Source organism: Polypterus senegalus, chromosome 11 (genome assembly GCF_016835505.1).
Source record: "Polypterus senegalus isolate Bchr_013 chromosome 11, ASM1683550v1, whole genome shotgun sequence".
Taxonomy (NCBI): domain Eukaryota; kingdom Metazoa; phylum Chordata; class Cladistia; order Polypteriformes; family Polypteridae; genus Polypterus; species Polypterus senegalus.
The window spans coordinates 101167905-101193217 of NC_053164.1; the positions used below are offsets into that span (position 1 = coordinate 101167905).

Here is a 25313-nt window from a genome sequence, read left to right on the forward strand (position 1 = left end):
ACCGCTTGAGACACACCCACCTACTTTTCCAGTCAGCCAACCAAGAATAATAAACGCCGGCTCCCTCGTTCCTATTGTGCCTCATTTGGTTGCGTCACCTGAACGTGGAAGTCCAAATCTTGTAGTCTAAGCTGTATTGCGACATTCCCCGTCTGCTTTTCGGCCTCTCCCTACTGTACATTTCCGGCAGCGGCTTTCCATTTCGGACTGTTTACGTGTCACGCTGCCAGTGTCTGCCTGTGTGTAAGAATCGGCGCCCGTTGGAGTCGAGTGGGAGGCGAAGCTTGTGAGAGGATGGAGTCTGCAGCTCGCGACAGTCCCGCAGGTGAGTACGGCAAGACTGGTAGCAGAATTCCTGTTCATTAAGTGGTGATTGTGGTGCAAATTAACTGACGACTTCATCATACCGTCCTGTTTATGTTTACGTTAATATGTGCCATGTTTGATACACTTTATTTGTGCATTGTATTCTTTATTTTTCTCGGAGGTTGCCCTTCGTGCAGTGACGTTTTTAGAAAATGTGTTCAACTTTCAGTACAGTACTTTAATAAAGTACACACAATTATAAATTTCGCGTATAATGAAATTCGCCATATTTTTATGTCCTTTTTTTTACCAGTTTAATCAATTTCTTATTTAACCAGTCGGATGCTAAACATTAAACCTAATTCCCAGAAAAGTATATTTTCTGGGTTAAACCACACGTAAATGTGTAAGTTTATTTATCATTATTATTGTTGCGCTAAATCAATTTAAGTTTTAATTTTACTAACCTGTTATCTCCATCTACCAGTTTTCAGAAACGTTTATTAAAAAAGCATTAGGCAAGTGATTTCTTAACCTTTTTTTGAGTCACGGACCCTTTAAGAATCTGATTCAAGCTATGGACCCCCCTTCCCCAGAAATATTCACATAAACACAACTTTGCATGGAACGAATATAATGTACTTTATCGAGATTTGATTATCTTATGCATATATGACATACACGAACTTTTATTAAACTTAAACAATGAAAAAACCCTCCTTTTATGCAAAAAGTGATGGCCACTCATTATAAAATACAATCCTCTTGTTCAAATTAAAACAGATCTACTACTACTATGTTTTCTACTACCATTGGTACGACTACTACTACTACATCTACTCTAAACCAACAGTACCGGGCTATATGGTGAATTAAATGTTGATTTTTATCTGACCCTCACGGACCTCAGGTTAAGAACCCCTGCATTAGACGCAAGGTAGCAACCAGCCCCGACAGTGGTGCCATTCTTCCACAGGGCACGCACATACGTCCAGATTCATTTCCATATTTTAATATAGTTAACGGTAATATGCCAACAACGGCTAGAACGTACAGTAATAGCAAAGCACTGACAGCGGCCGAGTCGGGAAGAGACTAATACTAGGTGGCATCTCCGCACACCCTCAAAATTTCCAGAGACTCCCGTTGACATTTTTAATCAAATTATTAATGTTTAGCAGTGAAATAACAACAGTCATTTTTGTAAATATGCTTGTCTCCTGTGAATTAAAAAAAAAGAAAGAAAGGAACGCTTTAATTGAATTCATGGATTTGTTTTCTGACCAGGTTTCTGCGTTTATGGAGTTTTCAGGATGTCGTAAACATACAACTTGTTTAATTACTACTCAAAATTGCCCCGATGTAAACGAGTTTGTATGTGTGTATATGAGGGTTACCTGGAATTTCCGTATTTTTTCCAAATGGAGCCGAAATAGTGCTTGTCTTGTTTTTATCCTGTAGTACAGTTGTGTTCAACCTTTAGTCCTCCAAGGTCCCCCAGAGAACCACAATGATATCTAAAGGGCCCCTACACCAGCTATGTTATTTAACCACATGTACTTTGGCTGCAGTCTTGACAGAGGTGCTCTTCTGAACTTACAGGTGCTGGTCATAAAATTAGAATATCATGACAAAGTTGATTTATTTCAGTAATTCCATTCAAAAAGTGAAACTTGTACATTAGATTCATTCATTACACACAGACTGATGTTTTTCAAATGTTTATTTCTTTTAATTTTGATGATTATAACTGACAACTAATGAAAGTCCCAAATTTAGTATCTCGGAAAATAAGAATATCGTGGACACCTGGTGCCACCCTCTAATCAGCTAATTAACTCAAAACACCAGCAAAAGCCTTTAAATGGTCTCTCAGTCTAGTTCTGTAGGCTACACAATCATTGGGAAGACTGCTGACTTGACAGTTGTCCAAAAGACGACCATTGACACCTTGCACAAGGAGGGCAAGACACAAAAAGTCATTGCTAAAGAGGCTGGCTGTTCACAGAGCTCTGTGTCCAAGCACATTAATAGTGAGGCGAGGAGAAGGACAAGATATGGTCGAAAAAAAATGTACGAGCAATAGGGATAACTGCACCCTGGAGAGGATTGTGAAACAAAACCCATTCAAAATTGTGAGGGAGATTCCCAAAGAGTGGACTGCAGCTGGAGTCCGTGCTTCAAGAACCACCACGCACAGACGTATGCAAGACATAGGTTTCAGCTGTAGCATTCCTTGTGTCAAGCCACTCTTGAACAAGGGACAGCGTCAGAAGCGTCTCGCCTGGGCTAAAGACAAAAAGGACTGGACTGCTGCTGAGTTATGTTCTCTGATGAAAGTAAATTTTGCATTTCCTTTGGAAATCAAGGTCCCAGAGTCTGGAGGAAGAGAGGAGAGGCACAGAATCCACGTTGCTTGAGGTCCAGTGTAAAGTTTCACTTTTTGAATGGAATTACTGAAATAAATCAACTTTGTCATGATATTCTAATTTTATGACCGGCACCTGTAAATTACTAAATGAAGCATATTTGCTGCTGAGCTGTTAAACTGTCTGTGTTTTTAAAGCATAATAAAAAAATTAGAAGCCATTTTAAAAACAGCCTGTGCATATTTATTGTCATTTTCTTTTTTTAACTTATGTCTGGATTTCTTAATCATATAAAATGAGTTGCCATTTTTGAGGGGTAAGTAATAACCAGTAATTGCCAAAATGCAGCATTTGTCATTAGAGATATTTTTGATGAACTTGGCTCAAGTGTTACTTTTTAAATTATACAGTGTTTCTGAAAATAAAAAGAAAAATCAAAAATTTTTAAAATACAAAATTACTGACTGCAGACTTCTGTTTTCCATAATTTAATTATAAAAGCTACTCAACTCAATTTTATTGTCATTCATTCACATACATATTATGTGATTGAATGAAATTTAATTCCTTACAGTCCCCACCCAGTGCTTAGGCAAAACAACATACAGTATATTTAAGGACCTGTGCTGGTATCTGGAAGGTTGCTGGTTTCGAATCCCCATTGCTGTCAAATAGGTCCTACTCTGCTGGGCCCTTGAGCAAATCCCTTAGCCTGCAATGGCTCCAGGGGTGCTGTACAATGGCTGACCCTGTGCTCTGACCCCAAGGGGCATGCAAAAACTAACACATTTCTAATACAAGAAATTGTATAAGGCGAAGCAAAGAACAAAACAAAATTAACACAACCAGAGTAATAATACAATATGACGGGGCAAAAGATGTAGGGCTATAAAGCTTGATATCCATATTAAAGTGCAAAGTGACAGTACATAATTGGTGGAATGTTATAGGGATATGGTAATGGGTGACATGTAAGAGTTCAAAAGTCTGACAGCTTGGGGAAAGAAGCTGTTATAGGACCTGGCTATGCTGGTTCTAATGCTGCGTTATGTTCTACCTGATGACAAGGGGTAAAACAATGCATTATCATCTGCATTCAGCTACGGAGTATTTCCATTTGCAACATATAACATAAGGAAAAATGCAAATGCATTTTTTCTCCACATACAATAATCAAGTCAACGGAAAAGGCAAAAGTATTGTGTCGGGCTACAGCAGAAGTCGAGTAAGCTGTGCAAGGACCATGACACTTGTGCAGATTTAAAAACTGAACAGGGTGTGAATAAAGTCGATCTAGCGTATCCTTTGTGAGACTGTCACACTTTTGACATCATACTAAAACACTACCTTTCTTCATGGCAGTGTGGGGCCACCTTCGTTTCACCTTTTCTTGATGTATAATTGTGAGTAGCCTGTTCCCCTTCTAACTACAGGTTAGTAGCTTCACTGAGCTGCACTATGTGGGTTAACACAAGTGGACATGGGTGACTCATTTTAATAGCAGCTTGATTATATACAGATACAATCCATGAAATGATTGTTAAACTGGGCCTTTGAGAAAAGTGACAGTCTTTGCACACTGTGTGTAACATTTTGTACAATGATGAAGTAGTCGACCTTAACAAGATAAGTTTGACACAACTACTGTAGTTTGACTTTTAGTGTTTTGAGTACCGCATATACTCACGTATAAGTCAGGTCTTGAAACCCGAAAAATCGATCATAAAATCAGACCCTGACGTATACACCCATTCAAAAATGTGACACTTTTTTTTTTTTAACATCTTCTTGCTTCCTCCAATCTCGCACCAGTTTCTCAGACACATCAAATTTTGTGTTATCAGCGCAGTTACCAATTTCTTTCGACACTTTAACAACTTTTAATTTAAAACCAGCTTTATATTTTTATGATCGAATGCTTCATCATAGATAATGGATACTCTTACGATAAAGGTGTATGAAGGTGTGAGATACAAAAAACACAAAACGGTGAAAATGTTGCTTCGGAATAGTTTGGGTATTACCGTGTGGTCATGTCGACACAATACATAGGAAAAAAGGCAGTGTGCTCTGTGGTCACTTTCTCAGGTGGGCTTTAGCATATCATAATCTCTTGGACCAATATTGTGAGTTTTCTGCATTCGACTTATACGACTGACATCATAAAGTACTGGAAATTATATGGTAAAATCAAGTGCCAACTTATCAGTGGGAGAACTTAAACGCGAGTATATAGTGTATTTTGTTTTGCTGCAATATTATGATTATTTTAATCATCCTAGGCACCCATCCCCCTCCCGCCCCCCAAAGGGAAGTATACTGGGGCCCCAAGTGCACAATGGCCTTCTGGCTGAGAAACAGTTCTATAGTAGGCCAAGTGGATTAAAAACATTAAAAAGACTTATTTTGTTTTTTTTTCCTTTATAATAGTCAAAGAGGCATCATTAATTGATTCCACCACATGTAAGAAGCCTAGTGATAAAAAGAAAAATCCAAAAGGGAAGACCATGATGGCAGCACGGACCAGAAGTGGAGATGAGAGCAGAATGAGGAAACTCTTTGGGTTTGAACTTTGTGACTTGTCCAGCTGGGAGCGGCTCCTACGCCTCTTGAACCGACCTACTGACCCTGCGTCCTTGGGAATGTTTCGATTTCTTTTTGGTAAATATATTTGCCTTCCCTCAGTGTTTCATAATGTTTACTTGTCCCCTGTCTAACTTACCAAACTTCTGTAGGGGGTAGAACTGTGTTATCTGTGTGATGTTTGTTTTCAAGGATGAATAAGGTATGCATTGGGACCACTTTTTATCTGTGGCAGAAATGCCTGTGTAAAAATTTACAAAGGAAAGGTGATATTTAAGTGCTCATTAAATATTCTTTACAGTTTTTTTTTTTTTTATGTATTCCTTCCTGTATTGGATCCTCAAGTGTCTACCCATAAATGTCCTTTTGTGTTTTTTGCTTTTTTTTAAATCAACTGTGCATGCATAGATTCATTCATGTTCATCATCGCCATACTGTAGGAACAAAATCTTGAGCAGGTTTACCTTAATAGTAAAGGTTCTGGCATAATTATTTTCTTTTCTTAATAAATAGTATTGTGTAACGTAGTAAAATGACTCTTGGACAAACAACTGTGGTTATCTATAAATAGACAAGGAGAATGCACAGACTCTCACACACACACACACTCATATTCATGCCAGACCATTGGGTGGAGATTGTTGAATTGTAGATTATTTAGCCCAAAAATGCACATTTGAATGGGCCTTGTGGTATCATTGTGGGTAGGAAGTAATAGTCACCAAATGTCTGGTGAATCTGCAACTACAGCATATCTTTTTTTAACAAGCATATAAACCTTACTTAAAAATATTTGCATATTATGCAGACCTTTAGAAGCTGTACTGTGAAAATCCAAATGAACCACATAGCTGATTCATCATCATCAGATAACGAAATTAATATTATAAATGATTTATAAGTCTGCTGTTTTAATTTCATTTATTCCTTTAGCTAAGTATGTTATAGAATTTATATTTTAATGATGAAAATTGGCTTCAATCATTTTAAGTCTTTTTTTTTTTTTTTTGCAAATTAAACTTTAAAGAGGCTAATTATAACATGGTAAGCTTTGTACTGTTTAGGTATTTTTAAACATTCATGACTCTTACAGTTATAATTTATATACAGAATTAATATCTGCATAGAATGTGATAAAAAGTATTTAACAAATACACAGATTATTTAATTTTTTAATGTATAGTTTGTACTGAAATATACACAAGCTTTATTACTGTTCCATTTCTTGTGTATGTCAATTGACAAAAAAAGTTGGAATTTATATCAGACATCTTTTCCGGTCCGTGTTCATAACTGTCTTGCAATAAACTAACAATGAAATACATTTTAGCCTACATGAAAATGAATTGTTCAAGTAACAGTCTCTCAAAGCACTTTATTATGATTGGAGTGAGTAGTACTGGTCTGTAGTCATTCAGGCAGTGCTGAAGTAAAGTAAAAGTGTGCAGAGTAAAAGGCAAATTGTACATGATATTTGACATAGCTAAGGAACTGTCCAATAAAAGGAAAAAACTGAAAAGCAATGACAAAACACTTGCATAAACAAAAAAAGCTTCATGATAAATCCTCTCTCTTCGTGGTGTAAGGTACAATTTGGATAATCACTAAAATAAAGTGAATTGACAACTATGGTCACTCTCCTATTTTCTAAATGTACACTTTCTAATTCAGGGTCATGAGTTATAGTTTAGTGTGCCCACAATCTATAAATTAATTTAGAACGTCTAGCCAATCTAACATCCCTATCAAAGGCAGGACATTTCCATTACACATGTCTTAGTGAGGTAGGTGCTTCATAACGTTGCTTACATTCAAGCTCTTTCCCTGGATATATTTGGCATTATCTCATTTGAAATATATGATGTGTGCATTGCACATTTATTTAGCTGAATGATACCATCCTTTGCACAACATCCTTTCCACAGGATTGTTGAGATTGTACTTGTAATCTTGCTCCCAATGTTGCCTTGCTTCCTTTCCAAACTGAGGTAAGCTGGTAAATTCTGGAAATGTTGCATATATCTATATATTGTATTTTAGACTTGTGAGTAGAATTTAAAAGCATAAAAGAAAATGTTTATTTATTTTTCTGGGCCGAGTTGACTCTGCTCTTGTTTTGTCAAATTCGGTAAAATTCAAAGCCTTTTTAATCATAGCTGCTATCCTGTAGTATGGCAGGTATACTGCTCCACACAAAAATCTATAAAGACAGAAAGCCCCAGCCAGAGAAAGACTTTGTGTATTAGAGGAACAGTCACTTATACAATATATTTCTGTAACAAAAGTCTTCATAAGACTTGTTTGTTGCCTCAGCTGATCTGCCATTATTTTGATTTAAGTTAAAGAGAAAGTGTTTGTCTAGTAGTAAAAGTATCCTGTGGAAAGCAAAACCACTGCCTCTCCAAAAAATATATAGGAACATTCTAAAGCACTCCTTTTAATGTACTGAGTACATGTGGCAGTGATGATTATGGATCACTAATATTTGTTTATTTCCATGTTCTACAGTGAAATATTCTGAATTTATATTATTTATGTAGATAGAATCTTTTAGCCTTAAGTATAATAATTTAACCCATGCACCTGTGATTGGTCCAAACCCATATTAGTTCAGCACAGTAAACTGATATCTCAGTTTAGCTCTGTCAAAACCTTTTTCTTCATACAGAGAAAGTAAGACCTTTGGAAGTTCAGAATCTGCAGGAGTATATATTGCACTAAACAGTCGTTAAAAGTTTTATAATAAATGTCTACCTTTTAACAAATTTGTTTTGATCATGTGATATTATAGAAGGGACCACTTTTGTTTTTTTACTTAGTAAATAATTACTATTTGGTATTTTCGTAGAGGAAAACAATATGTGTAGAAATGGAATCTTCGCCTGCTACTGTTAATGGTTTGAAATACAAATTGTATTAGTAGAGCATAATGATTTGAGTTTCAGAGTAAGAGGAGTATGATGAGAGATAACAAAAGTATTATAGTTGTAAGATTTGGAAGAGAACAGTAAGTTATTAAGAAAATAGTCAGTTGATGGGTGATGCACTGGCAAAAAAGAAACATAGTGTCAAATAAGGGTAGAGAAAACCCCCTTATTCCCAACAGGTTGTAATTGCCATTGTTGATGACCTGTCTAAAGCAAGATTTAATGCAGAATCAAAAATCTCTTTATTTTTAGATAATTCAGAATTGAGGCAAAAAAGATTATTCTAGGTTTGCCTTTTTGCTAGTTTTTATTTTTATATTTCTTCAGGTCTTAATTTTAGTTTTATTTAACCTTCATACTATATTTTTAGTTTTAGTTTAGTCTTTATTTCACAAAGATATTTTTATTGTATTTGTGTATAAATTAGTTTCAGTTTTAGCAATTATGGTATGGTTAAAGCAATTTTGTCAAAGTTAATTTTGTGTCACAATGAGAGAACTGTAGACCCAATAGGTTTGGAAATAACATTTGTTTAATGTCAGTAGACACATATAGGTTTGTCCTGTTAAAAACTAAACAAAAATAAAACCAGATACAGAATATGAACTGACTATGAAAAACACTGCAGTTCTACATGCAAAATAGCAATCCAAATTTAAATGGTATAATTGAAACAAAAAATGCTGCTTTCTCCTTTGCACAATTTACTAAAGTCCCACCATAGCAGTGATACAAATGAGAGCCTGACTTTTTATGTGATTCAATACATCTTTCTGTTAATTTCCAAGAAAATTCTGTGCTCCAAAGAAGTGGTCATAATGTTTTGCAATCCAGATGACAACTGTCCACAAACTGAGAATATGCCTTCAACAAATGCTTATGAGGCATGGGCACACAGAAGATCCAAAGCCACTGGGGTAGGTTTAGGATACAAAACCACTCTAGCTTGCCAGAACAGAAGAGGTGCCCGTAAAAAAACCCCTGCATGACCTCCTCCTGATAATTTTGCATTTCAAGTGAAGCACTTTCAGATTGCCAAGGCTGGTTTTCTGGGTTTAAGCTAATTATTTTATTAACTAAGAACTTGAATATACAATGAATATAAATAACTCTGCTTTTCTTTTCAAAGATATTAGCTCATTAGACTGTAGGGTCAAAGAAACACTTGGATCCATTGGACAAGCTGCTGCAGGGACTGGATCAAATTTGTCACTCATGGGATATAACAGACATTTAAAATGTTGGTACAAAGACTTAACAAGAGCCTGTGCCAATTTTTTCTCTCCTCTATGTATAGCAGGGAAGGTATCACCTCTGACAGAGACTGGCTATCTGTTTGAAGCTGATCTATGTGCATGCCAAATGGCTCCAACACTTTAAGTTGGTTTTCCAAATTGACCCAGTCACTGGTCAATAGTGCATCCATCCTGGCTTCCTCAAAAACCTCATTAAGTGTAGCTTTAGTTTCCAGAAGTCACTTTGGCATGTCAAGTGTACTGTTCCACCATGTGGGGCAGTCACAACTCAGTGTTCGGTCACACCATTAGAAACAGAGGATAATGTTATTTTAATGAGAAGGTAAGGAGTTTAGTAACATAAGTATTTTTTTATTTATATAAACAAATGAATCACTTATTCCCAGTGCATCACAGAATAACTATATGATCATTTGGTCAAAGTCACTATTACCACTGTGGTTGCAGGATTTTGATTTGTCCAGTTTTACAGTCAAAGAGTCATTTTACCTCTGTAACCAATCTCATTTAAACAATTTTTGAAACTTGTTTAGCATGGTGGGAAATTACAATGTTGTTGTTTTTTATATTTTACTAGTTGTGTAAGCCTGTGCTGTAAAAAAACCTTGCGTCCTAGAAACTATTAAAATCACCAGAAAAAAAAACCTGAAATGTAGAGATGTCAAGAATTGAAAAGAACTACTCTGGGCATCTCTCTCTTAGGAGGATTTGTTTTGCCGACATGCTCACATCGCTTGTGCATTAGTGGTGGGAGGAAAAGTAAAAAGGATACCGTTTTGCTGATGTTAGCGGCTAAGCAACTTTGTCTTTCTTCTGAGGTTTCATTTTGCTGACGTGCTGGCCTCACTTGTGTTATTAGCGGCTAAGCGAGTTTTCTGTTTCCTCAGAGCTGGAGCCCTTACCCCGACTCCACCTCTCACTTCCGGGCTGGACAGACACACACACTTCCATGTGTAGACGTTTATATATAAGATGATGAAAGTAGCTGTTCTATTAATTTATGTGCACCCCACGATTTTATTTAGTCACATATAATCATGAAAACTGTGGTCAAAGATAATTGTATTTTTTGTTTTTTAGTGCATTTATAACTAAAGTAAATAAAATCATTTTACTTAAAAGTAAAAAATCCAATATAAATTTTTTTTTTAAGTTTTTGAGTATTTTGCAAATTATTTTTCTTTAATCATTTTTAATGAAAGGGAAGCTTCTTTAAAAGTATTACATAATATATCTTCCTTGCAGAATTATTTGAATACTAAAAAGAATTATATTTTGGTCTCTATTTTTCTGTCCAGGCTCTTATGGGATTAGTGCTGGGTCGCTGCGAAAAAAAACGTCGACAGCAGAATGGCAAGCTTACGGCAATAATTCAAGTCTACTCCTTTGCAAGAGTAAACAAGTAAAGTCGGCACGCATATTTACTCACTCCACTCACTGGAAAAGGCAAGTGGGGACAATCCAATGCGTCTCTCACTTGTATGCTCCTATATCTCACTATATTCTCTCTCTCAGTCATTGCTGTGTGTGCATTAATTGCAATTGCATAACCATTAAGTATGGTGAAATTTGTTACGTAATTGCATCAGTTTTGACAGATTATTGTATTGTTATCGATACTGAACATGTATGCAAAATATGAAGAAATTTGCTTCACCAAAAGTGGCTTTAAATTAGTTTTAAGATTTGACCCAGACAAACGGAAGGAGGAGGTCCAGTTTAATAAAAATAGATTACACCGCCTTCTCTACAGATATTATGATAACCGATTTATTTTTTTGATCTGTTTTTATTTTATTTAACTTAGTCTTTTAAGCTACTGTAATCATTTTGTATCATTTTAGTGTTACATAACACTTTTGTTTTTTTCACCCATCCATCCATCCATTATCCAACCCGCTATATCCTAACTACAGGGTCACGGGGGGTCTGCTGGAGCCAATTCCAGCCAACACAGGGCGCAAGGCAGGAAACAAACCCCAGGCAGGGCGCCAGCCCACCGCAGGGCACGCACGCACACACACACACACACACACACACACACGTACCTACACACCAAGCACACACTAGGGACAATTTTAGAATCACCAATGCACCTAACCTGCATGTCTTTGGACTGTGGGAGGAAACCCACGCAGACATGGGGAGAACATGCAAACTCCTTGTTTTTTTCAGTTTGCAAAAATGTTTTTTCATTTATAGTTTTAGTGTTGATTTTCATTTTAGTTAATGATCATAACCTTAGGCAACCACTGCAATTTTTTTATCATCCATATTTGGTGTATATACTGCTTGAACTAATTTACTTTAGTTTCTGTATAAGAATTATTTAGTATCTGTTACCATCTAACATCATAATCACTACAAACGGGATTGTTTTGTGAATCATGAAGCCCAAAGTTGCAAAAGAATTCCTACTTTGTGCAACCACAGTGAGCAATCATTTCAAAGATAGTGAGCTCCTTAAAAGAGAGAAGTAAAGAGTGACAAACCATGGGCACTCGGAGTCTGCCTTTCCTTAGCTACAGTCCACTCCTGACAAACTGGCATAGCACAGAAATCTCACACGTCTACGGCTGCAAATGCAAGTGCCTGGAAGCATCCTTGTAAGGCCTGTGAGATTAAAATAAAAGTCACAGCTACAGTTTAGCAAGGAAATTTCTACAAATGTTTGGAGTTAATTGACAGTTTTTACTTGCAGCGATAATGTGTTCAACCGGTTTGTGATAAATTATCTCATTGACCATTGCCTCATCCCTAAAACCACATGACTTTACAAAAAAGTGTTGAAACGACAATTGCTTCAGTGTTACCATTTGAGAAAATCTGTGATTACTTGGCAACAAATTAAGCAACAATCAATAATTTAATCTACAAACAAGCAAGTATTTAAAATAAGGTTAGGTCAAGCAAAAATCTGTCTTTCTCTCCAACAAACTATTTTGTGAACCTATTTATTCCGATATTCAAATACTTCTGGTAGGCCAGTGTCGATCTCAATAGCATGAAGCTTTCTGCTGCATCTGCAGAGAAGGAAGAAAATCTTGGAAGAAAGTTTTAACATTTCAAATTTGGACAGTGCAGCTAACATTTAGTTAGAGCATTTACTTAAAAATATTAAAGTGACTTTACATTAACTACGAGACTACACATACAAACAGTAGAATATCCAATAGAAGTCTACACTGATATTGAAAGCACAAGCAACTTGAGATCACATATAGACTACCTGTAATTTTATTTTTTAATAATGTCTTCAGGAAATGAATGTAACTATGCCATTTTCCTTTTGAATTCCCCCCCCCCCATCTCCTCCCATGTTTTATTCCCTGTTCTCCCCATCTTTCAAAAATAATAACAAATTGCTTGGAGGAAAAAGATGCCAAGTAAACAAAGTACTGCTAGTAATTTGTTTCTACTTCAAGCACTGCTTGCAGGAAAATAGGAATGTAATTGTACTGAATACACAAGATCTAAAATAAACTAATTACACTATATATCAAAGAAGTAAATTTTTTAAAATGCTAATGCCATTGTGCTCCAATACCAATCAACACTCATGCTGTCTTTGCAGCATGTCATTGGCACGCATGATATGAAAAGGCAAACTATGCACTATAGCCAAGCCACGGTGAAACACCATGAAGCATGATATTTTTCTATAATGCATGCCGAGTCACTTTTTTTTTTTTCTTTTTTTTCAAATGGTGGTAGAAAAAGTACAACTGAGGATGCTGTGTTTAATTAAGTTAAAGTGATTAACCCATGTACATTCTTTTTTCACAGTATTATCAGTAGAGCTCCTAATTATTCGTAATCCACAAACATTTCTCCCTTTCTACCCACTAGAGGGACAATAGTATTGTATCTCAACCATGTTTTGAATGACAATGTGAACTTTTAAGACATTACACAACCCTATATGGTTCTGTGCTTATATAGATCACAACTTGCAGTTCTAGGTAGTTTTCTAATCTGTGAGAGGATACCACTTTTCCTAGCTGTTTTTCCTGCACCAAACTCTGACCTCTGACAGAATAATTTTCTGATTGTTTCTTGCAATTATCTATCTCTGTATTAGTCATCATTCAGAATTTGGTAATCGACTGTATTTTTTAGTGGCTTGTTCTTTCGTGATGTTGTTAAATGAGGGAGTATGTTTTAGTTTATTAAATTATAAAATAAAAAAACAAACTGTTATTTGTAATGTCCCTGTCTCTTCCTAACTCAGGCATGTGGCAAGATTAAAACAGTAGTGTGACTGATCAATAAGAAAGGTTGTACTTAATAGTTTCATTTCTTGAATCAAAAGATTGCTTCAAGAATAAAGTCTGAGCCTGCATATGCTTCTGCTTTCTGTTCAAGGTAGCACCTTAAACCAGAAACTAGAGTAAATTTGATTTTCTTTATTCTAGGGATTTACTATACTTATTTAAATAGCTTGAGACATAGCTTTACATAACATTTTTCTGTCTATTATTGTCTCCTAATATGGATGCAGTGCAGAGTGTGATTTTTCCAGTTCTGAAGAACTGTGTGTCAACTGAGTTTTTAGTTGAATATATCTGCTTTTAAGCTCAATTCTATATTTTGTAGCTGAACTTGAATTGTTTAAGATTTGCATGCAATTGGTCATCTGGAGATATTTGTTTATGGTATACATATTGCTTTTTTATAATGTTTCTTCCCCTTTTACACTTAGATTGCATTGTGTGCTCTTGTTATGCAGAATTCCAGTGCAATGTGCTCTATATCTTTATTCTGGACAAATGAATATATAATTTCTTTCAAACGAAGTTGCATCACATTGGAGCCCAAAGTACTTCTGGTTTATCTTATTTGTTTCTGGATTGTGTTTTAGGGAAGGCCATAACTTATGAGAACAGAATGTCTGCCTACATAAATTCCATTCATTCATGGATCAACCTAGCAGTGTTGGTGTAATGTGAACCTGGGGGTCCCTGTTTGTTTACTACTTTGTTCCAGTCTGTCTGTTTCTGGAGAGCAATGTCTTTTTAATTTAAAAGTAAGAACATTAAAATAGGCATGAATTGTATATCGATTTACCTCAGATATAAGTAAAAAATATGGGGGTAATTATTGCTGCTCTAATTGTTCGTTTTTTGAAGCTCTTGAATTCCCGTCCCCTGTTTTTTTAAGTTGGGTGTAATCTCAGAATCTGTGCAGTTAAAATAGGACTAAACCCAGAACAACATCGCTTCAACTAGTCACTGCATTTTGATTATTCCATCCATGATCATGGCAATAAAAGTAATAGAATGGTTTTCTTTATTGTAATTTTGCTGTTATTTCACAGGAATGCTTATGGTGATTGATATTCCCCAAGAGCGAGGGATGAGCTCTTTGGATTACAAGTACTTGGATGGAATGGATGTATGTCGATTTCCATTGTTCAATTTCCTAAAGCCTCTGCCGATGGACTGGATGTACCTGCTTTATGTTGTTATGTTGTTTGGTAAGAGTGAATACTTTTTCATCAGGTATTTAGATATTGTTTGGTTGTGATGTTTACTATATGTTGCAGCGTCTATTTTATAATGTGAAATTTAAATAATGAATAATCGGCAATATACAGTGGTGTGAAAAACTATTTGCCCCGTTCCTGATTTCTTATTCTTTTGCATGTTTGTCACACAAAATGTTTCTGATCATCAAACACATTTAACCATTAGTCAAATATAACACAAGTAAACACAAAATGCAGTTTTTAAATGATGGTTTTTATTATTTAGGGAGAAAAAAAAATCCAAACCTACATGGCCCTATGTGCAAAAGTAATTGCCCCCTGAACCTAATAACTGGTTGGGCCACCCTTAGCAGCAATAACTGCAATCAAGCGTTTGCAATAACTTGCAATGAGTCTTTTACAGCGCTCTGGAGGAATTTTGGCCCACTCATCTTTGCAGAATCGTTGTAATTAAGCTTTATTTTAGGGTTTTCTAGCATGAACCGCCTTTTTAAGGTCATGCCATAGCATCTCAATTGGATTCAGGTCAGGACTTTGACTAGGCCACTCCAAAGTCTTCATTTTGTTTTTCTTCAGCCATTCAGAGGTGGATTTGCTGGTGTGTTTTGGGTCATTGTCCTATTGCAGCACCCAAGATCGCTTCAGCTTGAGTTGACAAACAGATGGCTGGACATTCTCCTTCAGGATTTTTTGGTAGACAGTAGAATTCATGGTTCCATCTATCACAGCAAGCCTTCCAGGTCTTGAAGCAGCAAAACAACCCCAGACCATCACACTACCACCACCATATTTTACTGTTGGTATGATGTTCTTTTCTGAAATGCTGTGTTCCTTTTACGCCAGATGTAACGGGACATTTGCCTTCGAAAAAGTTCAACTTTTGTCTCATCAGTCCACAAGGTATTTTCCCAAAAGTCTTGGCAATCATTGAGATGTTTCTTAGCAAAATTGAGACAAGCCCTAATGTTCTTTTTGCTTAACAGTGGTTTGCGTCTTGGAAATCTGCTATGCAGGCCGTTTTGCCCAGTCTCTTTCTTATGGTGGAGTCGTGAACACTGACCTTAATTGAGGCAAGTGAGGCCTGCAGTTCTTCAGACGTTGTCCTGGGGTCTTTTGTAAACCTCTCGGATGAGTCGTCTCTGCGCTCTTGGGGTAATTTTGGTCGGCTGGCCACTCCTGGGAAGGTTCACCACTGTTCCATGTTTTTGCCATTTGTGGATAATGGCTCTCACTGTGGTTCGCTGGAGTCCCAAAGCTTTAGAAATGGCTTTATAACCTTTACCAGACTGATAGCTCTCAATTACTTCTGTTCTCATTTGTTCCTGAATTTCTTTGGATCTTGACATGATGTCTAGCTTTTGAGGTGCTTTTGGTCTACTTCTCTGTGTCGGGCAGCTCCTATTTAAGTGATTTCTTGATTGAAACAGGTGTGGCAGTAATCAGGCCTGGGGGTGGCTACGGAAATTGAACTCAGATGTGATGCACCACAGTTAGGTTATTTTTTAACAAGGGGGCAATTACTTTTTCACACAGGGCCATGTAGGTTTGGATTTTTTCTCCCTAAATAATAAAACCATCATTTTAAAAACTGCATTTTGTGTTTACTTGTGTTATATTTGACTAATGGTTAAATGTGTTTGATGATCAGAAACATTTTGTTTGACAAACATGCAAAAGAATAAGAAATCAGGAAGGGGGCAAATAGTTTTTCACACAACTGTATTTACTTTTACAATGTTTTTCATGTTCTTCCAGGAGCACTTGGGATCATGTTGGGCTGCCTTTATCGCATATCCTGTCTGATGTTTATCAGTACCTACTGGTATGTGTTCTTCTTGGACAAAACTACTTGGAACAATCATTCCTACTTATATGGGCTCATTGGATTTCAGCTGACTATCATGGATGCCAATCGATATTGGTAATTTGCTCTTTTTCCTTTCTTTCAGTCTCTTGGTAACCATGGCTAAGCTTATACATTTTAGATAAAGCAAACTATAATTTCCATTTTAAGCTTCGAGCACTGGTATTGTGATGGACAAATGTCTAACAGGAATACAGGGAATTAAGGAGTTCTGAAGTCTGCAGGGAGACGCATTTTTTCTTATCCTAAGCCAGATACACTTTTATTATTACTGTTATTATTATTTTCTATATTCTATTTATTTATTTTTTGCACATATCCATTTCTTTTAAGATGGTGTGTAACTGATTATAGAAAGTATTTCACTTATTCACTTGATTTAGCACCTTATGATTTCTGACTCTTCTCAAAAAATTAAAACTGTCATGGATAAAATGATGATTTTAAACCATTTCTGACATCCAGCATAATGTGACAAAGGAACTCAAGGGTATTCCAGAAACAGAGGTTGAGGTACTGTATGTTTATAGCAGTGGCATTGTTTTCCAACTTAAATGGTCACACCTTGTGTGTGTATGTGCACATGTGTATATGATTTTGTCTGTGTAAGATTTAAAGTATCTATTATAATTAACCAAGTACTTATGTGAATGATTGCCTCTTACAATGAGAAATACTATGATGTAGATATTTATATTGTTCTGGATACTACTGCTTTCACTACACTGTAGCATGTGCAGCTAACTGGAGCTGCTGCTGTAAACATCAATTTAGGAAAAACATTAACTAAGTCTGAAATTGAATTGTTCATTATTTTCGCTGGAAACTATTAACTAATTTACCCAGATGAATATTTTCATTTCAATTGGTGATGGAAAATGGTAAATGTATATTAGCTTGTAATCAAATTAAAAATGAGGAAGCTCTTTGTTTAAGTGTCTTTGGAAGTAATTTGCTTTTACTGCTTTCAGGTCAATAGATGGGTTCTTTAATTCAAAAAAAAAGAATGCTCATGTGCCCCTATGGAATTATACAGTACTGAGGGCCCAGGTGAGTCAATGGCTTATTTTATTCTTTCTCAATACCAAACTTTCATTAATATTATTTAGGGCATGTTCCCTTACCTGCACATGTTCTGTAAAATAACAGGCAGTTTTTACATAATATTAACACATACAAAATCCATTTGATTATTCTTTTCAGCTTTTTTTGTTAAGAGGCTTTGTAGGTTACTTAAAACATTAAGAGGAAATCACTAAATGTTTCAAAATATGTTTTATATCCCACAGTCTAAAACATACAAAGAAATGGGTGAAATGTTTCTTAACCAGCAATATAAAAATAAACAGGAAATAAGTAACTTATGTGTTTCTGTTAAAGTTCTATACTTTTGGACAACAAAGTAATATTATGTTCTGCCAGAGTATGGGAGGTGGCACCAATTGTAAACCCACAAGAAGGTCTGCTGTCAGTTAGAAGCAGGGTGGTACATGGCCCAGAACTAAATGAAAACTATGAGAAGCTCCTTAGCAGTTTTTGGTGAGTCCCACAAGTTAAAAGAGGGCCCATTGAGAGCCTTATATTAATTATGTGGGCTACTTGGGTATACTGGGAAGAGAAGTCTTATCAGAGAATGAAATTCAGCACCCTGTTGAATTAATATTGGTGCAGCATCTTAACCATACATTTCCTTAAATAAATGATAAAACACACAGCATTTAAGCTAAGCATTACAGTAATACTTGAGTTCTTTTAAAATACCTTTTTTGTGGGGTTTGGGGTTTTTATTAAAGCTATAAAGAGTTCAACTAAATGGTTTAGTTTTATGTACTCAGGAAAGAATCATTTGAGGATGCGAAGGAGTTAACTCTGTGTCAGTGTAAGCACACACCTGCTTTTTGAACAGCTACAGGAGTCTGTTAAAACAACTGTTCTTGTTTAAGACATCATCTTTATGCCTTAGTGCTTTATGTTGTGACAATTGTCACAGAATTTCAAATCTTGGACAAACATCAACTGATTAAAGTAAAACCTCAATGTTAAAGCGATCCTACCTCAAAGAAAATTAAAGACATATTTCTTCTATATTGCTTTTGAAAAAGTACACCTTGAAATTAATTTTTGTTAATTATGATTGAAGTAAACTTTATGTTTCATATTTTATGTATTATACTTTTTTTGGCACAGGTATGTTCAGCTGTTCTCAACACATTATTTATTCAAAATAAAAACATGGCAAAAATACATTTGCAACATATGGTGTATTATGCATTTGTCTATTGCAGAGAAAGAAAGCATTCCACCATGTTCCTTATAAATGTTAAGACTTAAAGTAACTTAATGGCCAGGGATGCTTGACTTGCTTGTTTGGACGTCAGGGAATGCTAGACATGAAATTGGAGGAACTCCTGGCAAAGTTGATTGCCCAAGAGTGAGTTGAGAGTAAATGGCACCTGAACTGTGGCACCTGGAACCTATGGGACTAGGCTGTCCTGCAAATCAAACAGACATTTATTAAGGGAAATAATTGCTGGTGTTGCCCAGAAGTCATCCAGCTAATCACCAGAATGGGGTTCAAAGTCATTGCATGGCAAAGATACAATTGAGTATAGAGTTGAGAGGAAGGTTTGGGTTGCTGAGATGGAAAGGATCTAGAGAGTTAGAAGCTGAGGAAGAGAGTGTTTGTTGCTATTTCTGTAGGCAATTGGACAATGCACTTCATGTGTTGGACAATGGTGATTGTTTTGTCTGTTGAGTTGCACTTTCTCCCTTATAGTTCATATGTAATAAAGGCACAGTTCTGTGGTGTTCTGGGCTTTTTTGGTAGTATTTTGAGTACAGAGATCTGCAGTGAGGGTTGTCTTCTATTGAACAACATAAATCCAATTAATTCTTGTAGTACTCCTCTATAACAAACACATTTGATTTCAAAACCACATCTATTCTGAAATCTATTTATGTATATAAATTTACTTCCATTTTCAGTTGTGATCAATTTCCTGGCCTGTCTTTGTTATGTTTTGCCTTGAATAGTTTTATCATATAGATAGATAGATAGATAGATACTTTATTAATCCCAAGGGGAAATTCACATACTCCAGCAGCAGCGGCATACTGATAAAGAACAATATTAAATTAAAGAGTGATAACAATGAAGGTATAACAGACAGACAATAACTTTGTATAATATTAATGTTTACCCCCCCGGGTGGAATTGAAGAGTCGCATAGTGTGGGAGAGGAATGATTTCCTCAGTCTGTCAGTGGAGCAGGACAGTGACCGCAGTCTGTCACTGAAGCTGCTCCTCTGTGTGGGGATGATACTGTTCAGTGGATGCAGTGGATTCTCCATTATTGATAGAAGCCTGCTCAGTGCCCGTCGCTCTGCCACGGATGTCAAACTGTCCAGCTCCGTGCCTACAATAGAGCATGCCTTCCTCACCAGTTTATCCAGGCGCGAGACATCCCTCTTCTTTATGCTGCCTTCCCAGCACACCACCGCGTAGAAGAGGGCGCTCGCCACAACCGTCTGATAGAACATCTGCAGCATCTTATTGCAGATGTTGAAGGACGCCAGCCTTCTAAGGAAGTATAATCGGTTCTGTCCTTTCTTACACAGAGCATCAGTATTGGCAGTACAGTCCAATTTATCTGTGTGTTACTAAACCAAAATATGAATAGTACATCTTTGTTATTTGTTGCATTGTTTGCTACTTTTTTTAGTTTGCTACTCTTGCTTGACAGTCTATCCTTTGAGTAATGGTGTTTCATCTTTTTGTTTTTTCCTCCAACTGATAGATTTTTATTGTGTACTTCATAGCTGGGGTCAAAAAGCTTGACGGAGACTGGGTTGGGGGATACTCAATGAACTATCTATCACAACACTGGCTTTTTGATCCCTTTAGGTAAGTATGATGTGTAAAAAATAATCTCCATATACAGTACAGTATGTGACAGGGAATGTTTTGGTACATTTGTGAATGAATAATGCAGCCTCTTTTGCACAATTTCTGATTTCCTCTTCCTTTCTTTGTAAAAGTGTTATTTTTTACAAATTGAACATCATCTATATATCTTATATAGAAATTAGCATAGGAAAGTATAGAACAATAATTGGATTAAAGAAACTGAACCAAAAGATACAGGAGTCAGTTTATTTCCATTATCCAACTTTTTTTGAACCTCATTCTTCCTGGATAGACTTTCAGACACTTAAAGATTTATACTTGCAATAATGTATGCCTTGCACGTTTTAGGACAAAATATACTAAGAATTGAGCAACCTAATCTTAACTCTGGAGACTTGGTTTAAACTGGAAAATATAAATTGTCATAATCAGATTGAGAAGAGCAGAGTTAGGAAATCAACACGCTTTGCATTGATAACATGTTCCAAACCTGTCTTTGGCTCAGATCCCCTCTTAATTGGACCTTGAGTTCTTATGCCATAGGGGATACTTATGGACTGTGGAGACATGCAAATGGCAGACTTCTCAGCAGCAGGCAAGTTTTGACTGAGAGCAGGCTTAGATGCTTCTGTCTGCAAGTACTTTCTGAAAGTCCACTGTAAGTGACTCCTGTACAGAAAGAACGTGCAGGTCCACTGCAGTACTATGATTACATGTAGTAGCACTGGAGGAATTCCATAAAAATGAGTCTTGGTAGCCAATAATGGCTCATGAGCCACTTGTCATAAACGAAAAAGTGGAACCAAACAAAAAGTTTTCTCTGTGTAATGTGCCATTGGTGTCTTGTAGTACATGGCTTTTTTACTCTACAAAAATTTTTGTCTGTACTTTACCATATACTGTATGCAATAAGAACACTACAGTAATTAGTTGTTATCAGTGTAAGACCTTTGACATTCATCTTATATTTTAGTGAAGTGTTATTTGACATAATGAGACACAGACAGGTAATGCTTAGTGATACTCCAAAACAAGACTAATGTTACACATTGCAATATTGCATATGCTTTTATTTAAATGGAATTAAGTATTCTTTCTGTTACATTCAATAATCTTTCTGCATTATGTTCCTACTGTCCTGAAAAAGAGCATTAGAACAAACAGCCTGCTACTTGCTCTTCACTGATTTACACTGCTGACACCTACAACTAAGCACACTGTCAGCAAAGGATGCAGCACCTTAAGCACCATTTTTTACCATTAGTGTCACTTCTGCACCATCCTTTGTAAGCCGCTTCCTTTTTTTTATGAATTTTGATGTGTGTCATAATGTGTTGGGTAATTTTGAAATTAATGTTGCAGGCTGATTTTCACAGATGAGATGACTAGCCTGATTGTCGTTCATGGTGGAGGATTGATCCTTGACTTGACTGCTGGGTACCTACTTTTCTTTGATGCAACACGTCCTATTACTATTGTTTTTGTTACCTACTTCCATTGCATGAACTCTCAGTTGTTCAGTATTGGTAAGTTATCTATGTTTGTTATTATGTCTGTGATAATGATTAAAAATCTCATTCCCTAATATCCTGTAGTTTTAAAAATAAATATCTCTAAGAAGTCTTGTTAAATTATGCAAACTCCTTTTTAGTTGCTTAGATCATTGATAATATGTATTTAAGTCATATTTGTAATAGCACTTAAAACTACATAGACCTTTGGCATAGGAAATATGAGATTTGTAGTTTTATAATACATTTTATGAAGACAGGTTGATTCCTTTGAAATAGGTTATGAACATATAGTGTGTGTTCTAAAAGCACATTTTCTGACCATCTATAAAGTAACACACCATGTTTATACAGATCCTAGCCATGTTAACTTGTCAAAATCAGGTAATAGGATATGTTTGGCAGTATTTGATATATCTTGCTCTATGTTTGTCTTCAGCACCTTTCCTCTGTACCCTTGTGTTTCTGAACCTTTCTTGATCAGCACTCTCTCACTCTTGAGCAAATTCCTATTAAAGCCTGCTTCTCAGACTTTATAATTTTTAGGGGCTTTGCTTACTTCCTGTCTGTTCTTATACTTCCTGTCATTGATGATGACTCTTAAGCATGCCTCTAATAGCTTTACTATTCCTTGTGTCTCTTACACTCGCACTTCACTAAAGCCAAACTGACCAATCACATTGCTCTAAGGCAGCGGACAACACAGGAATACGCACATAGACCTTAATGTTTTATAATAAGTAGATGCTTAACACAGTAAATATGTGAATGTGAATTAGAAAAACAAAAGCAGGATAATAATCTATACTAATAAAAGGCAAAGCCCTGACTGACTGACTGACTGATTCACTCACTGACTCCCTCACTCACTTACTGACTCATCACTAATTCTCCAACTTCCCGTGTAGGTAGAAGGCTGAAATTTGGCAGGCTCATTCCTTACAGCTTCCTTACAAAAGTTGGGCTGGTTTCATTTCGAAATTCTGTGCATAATGGTCATAACTGGAAGTGATTTTTCTCCATTTACTGTAATGGAGTTGAGCGCGAAAGCCGTGGGGGCGGAGTTTCGTGTGACATCATCACGCCTCCCACGTAATCACGTGAACTGACTTTTAACGCAGTACGTAGAAAACTAGGAAGAGCTCCAAAACGCGGTGAAGAAAACATGCATTATATAATTGAGAAGGCAGCGAAACAATAGGAAGCGAGCGAATGACATATATACAACCATATTCATGAGTGCTGCTACTTCGGAAACAAAGCACGGTGTAAACATAAAATTTAAATTAAGTTCATAGACAGGCTGCCGCTGGCGTGCATGCCCATGGGTAATGCAGGATACAAGTTTACTGAGAGGACGCAGGATATAAACGAGAGTTGTATATTATTGTTATTAATGGCCCGGGGATATGAAGCGCTGGTAACACAATAAACTACAGATCCCATAATGCAGCGCTTCAGCGGCCTTGCCGAACACTTACCGCGTTAATCAAGTCTAGCTTATGATGCTGCAAGTTATTGCGAAGCTAGCCCACGCGATGCCGAAAAGAAAAGTTGATTCTGAAAATAGAGCCCTTAAAAACCGATGGGAGGCTGAGTATATGTTTACTGACATTGCCGGTAAACACGTATCTCATTTGTGGAGCTAATGTGGCTGTAATTACAGAATTTATTCTAAGACGGCACTATGAGACAAAACATCACGATAACTTGAAAGACCTGAATGCAATGCAGAAGATATAGAAATCAGAAGAGTTAAAGAAGAATCCAGCTAGGGTTACCACTTTTAATACAAAAAAATAAGGGACACACACTTTGCAGACTCTACTTAAAAGACCCGCCCTCCTCACTGGATAGTTAAAAAGACCAATCAAACTAACGATGACATCAAGTATTACCCAATCAAAAGTAGGAAAGGAGGCATCTTCATAAAATGCGTGTGGGATGATTTGCATGAGACGCTGCTATAAAAAAAATTATAAAAAAAATACGGAAAGCAAAACCCGTCCCGTATTGATTCAAAACGGGACACGCAATTTCATTCTCAAATATGGGACTATTCCGTATTTTAAAGGACGGGTGGCAACCCTAAATCCAGCAGACGTTTTTATCCGTGCAAAATCACAAAGTGATTTCAAGTGAAGCTGCTTTTATGGGAGACACAAATGCACCAGTGCAACTTGCCCCACTTTCCCTGTTGCCAAGTAATGTTGAACCAAGTCGGCACAACGGTGTTCTCAAATACGCACTTTGCTGATAAACTGAGCGCACTGAGTTCGCACAGCGCTTTGGTGACTTTGAAGAACAAAAACAGAATTTTGAGTTGTTTTGCAACCCATTTGCCGTCGATGTGGAAACTGCACCTGTGCAGATTCAGATGGAGGTCATTGAGCTGCAGTGTAATAGCACACTGAAGGCAAAGTACGATACTGCAGTGCCCGCACAGTTTATTCACTCCATTCCCGCACAAATGCTCCAGCTTCGTCTACATGCGGCTCTAACCTTGTGCATGTTTGGTAGCACATATCTGTGTGAGAAGCTCTTTTCAGTGATGACGACTAACAAAACAGCACACAGGAGTCGCCTCACTGATGAACACCTGCTGTCCATCCGGACAATCTCCACAACACAGAACCTCACACCAAACATAAACGAACTTGTTGCCAAAAATAGATACCAGGCGTCCAGCTCTAATAACATGACATAAGAGCAAAGACAACTGAATGATTTGATTTGTTATTGCTGAAAAGAACAAATTTTATTTATATTTCCAGGTTTTGTTATGCAGCATGTTCATATTTGAATTTGTATAATTTTGACAGGATATATTTTTATAGAGAGCAAAATCTTTTGGAATATTTCAAATTTAAGTTTATTTTTTATGTAAAATTACATAAGAGTAAAGAAATTTGAATCTTTGTTATTTTAACGTTTACTTTATTTCTAACTTGTATAATTTAGACAGGATATATTTTTATGGAGAGCAAAATATAAGTTATTTAAGGTTTGAGTTGATTTATTCCGGAATAATATTCTGTCGACTAAATAAAAATTCATTCTATTTAAAATTTAAATAGAACTTGAACAGAAACGATAGTTCAT

The 25313-nt window shown here is 36.4% G+C and overlaps 1 protein-coding gene and 1 long non-coding RNA gene across 3 annotated transcripts in view; one reads left to right on the forward strand and one right to left on the reverse strand.

Annotated features, from left to right (window-relative positions):
* LOC120539379 overlaps positions 1–96 on the reverse strand; it is a 115037-nt gene extending 114941 nt beyond the window's left edge. Inside the window, exon 1 of the long non-coding RNA XR_005635593.1 lies at positions 21–96. This is a non-coding gene — a long non-coding RNA (uncharacterized LOC120539379). The remainder of the gene's footprint in view (positions 1–20) is intronic.
* Positions 97–185: 89 nt separating this feature from the next.
* The window catches only part of ggcx (gamma-glutamyl carboxylase), a 72881-nt gene continuing 47753 nt past the window's right edge, over positions 186–25313 (forward strand). Inside the window, exons 1-7 of one of the 2 annotated variants that reach the window (XM_039769380.1) lie at positions 186–325; positions 5106–5336; positions 14759–14917; positions 16685–16850; positions 17765–17843; positions 20591–20697; positions 22063–22226. In XM_039769380.1, the coding sequence (XP_039625314.1) occupies positions 295–325; positions 5106–5336; positions 14759–14917; positions 16685–16850; positions 17765–17843; positions 20591–20697; positions 22063–22226 (937 nt within the window). In that variant the 5' untranslated portion in view covers positions 186–294. Of the gene's footprint in view, positions 326–5105; positions 5337–10739; positions 10888–14758; positions 14918–16684; positions 16851–17764; positions 17844–20590; positions 20698–22062; positions 22227–25313 lie in introns of those variants that run through there. The other variant, XM_039769381.1, reaches the window with a different exon arrangement.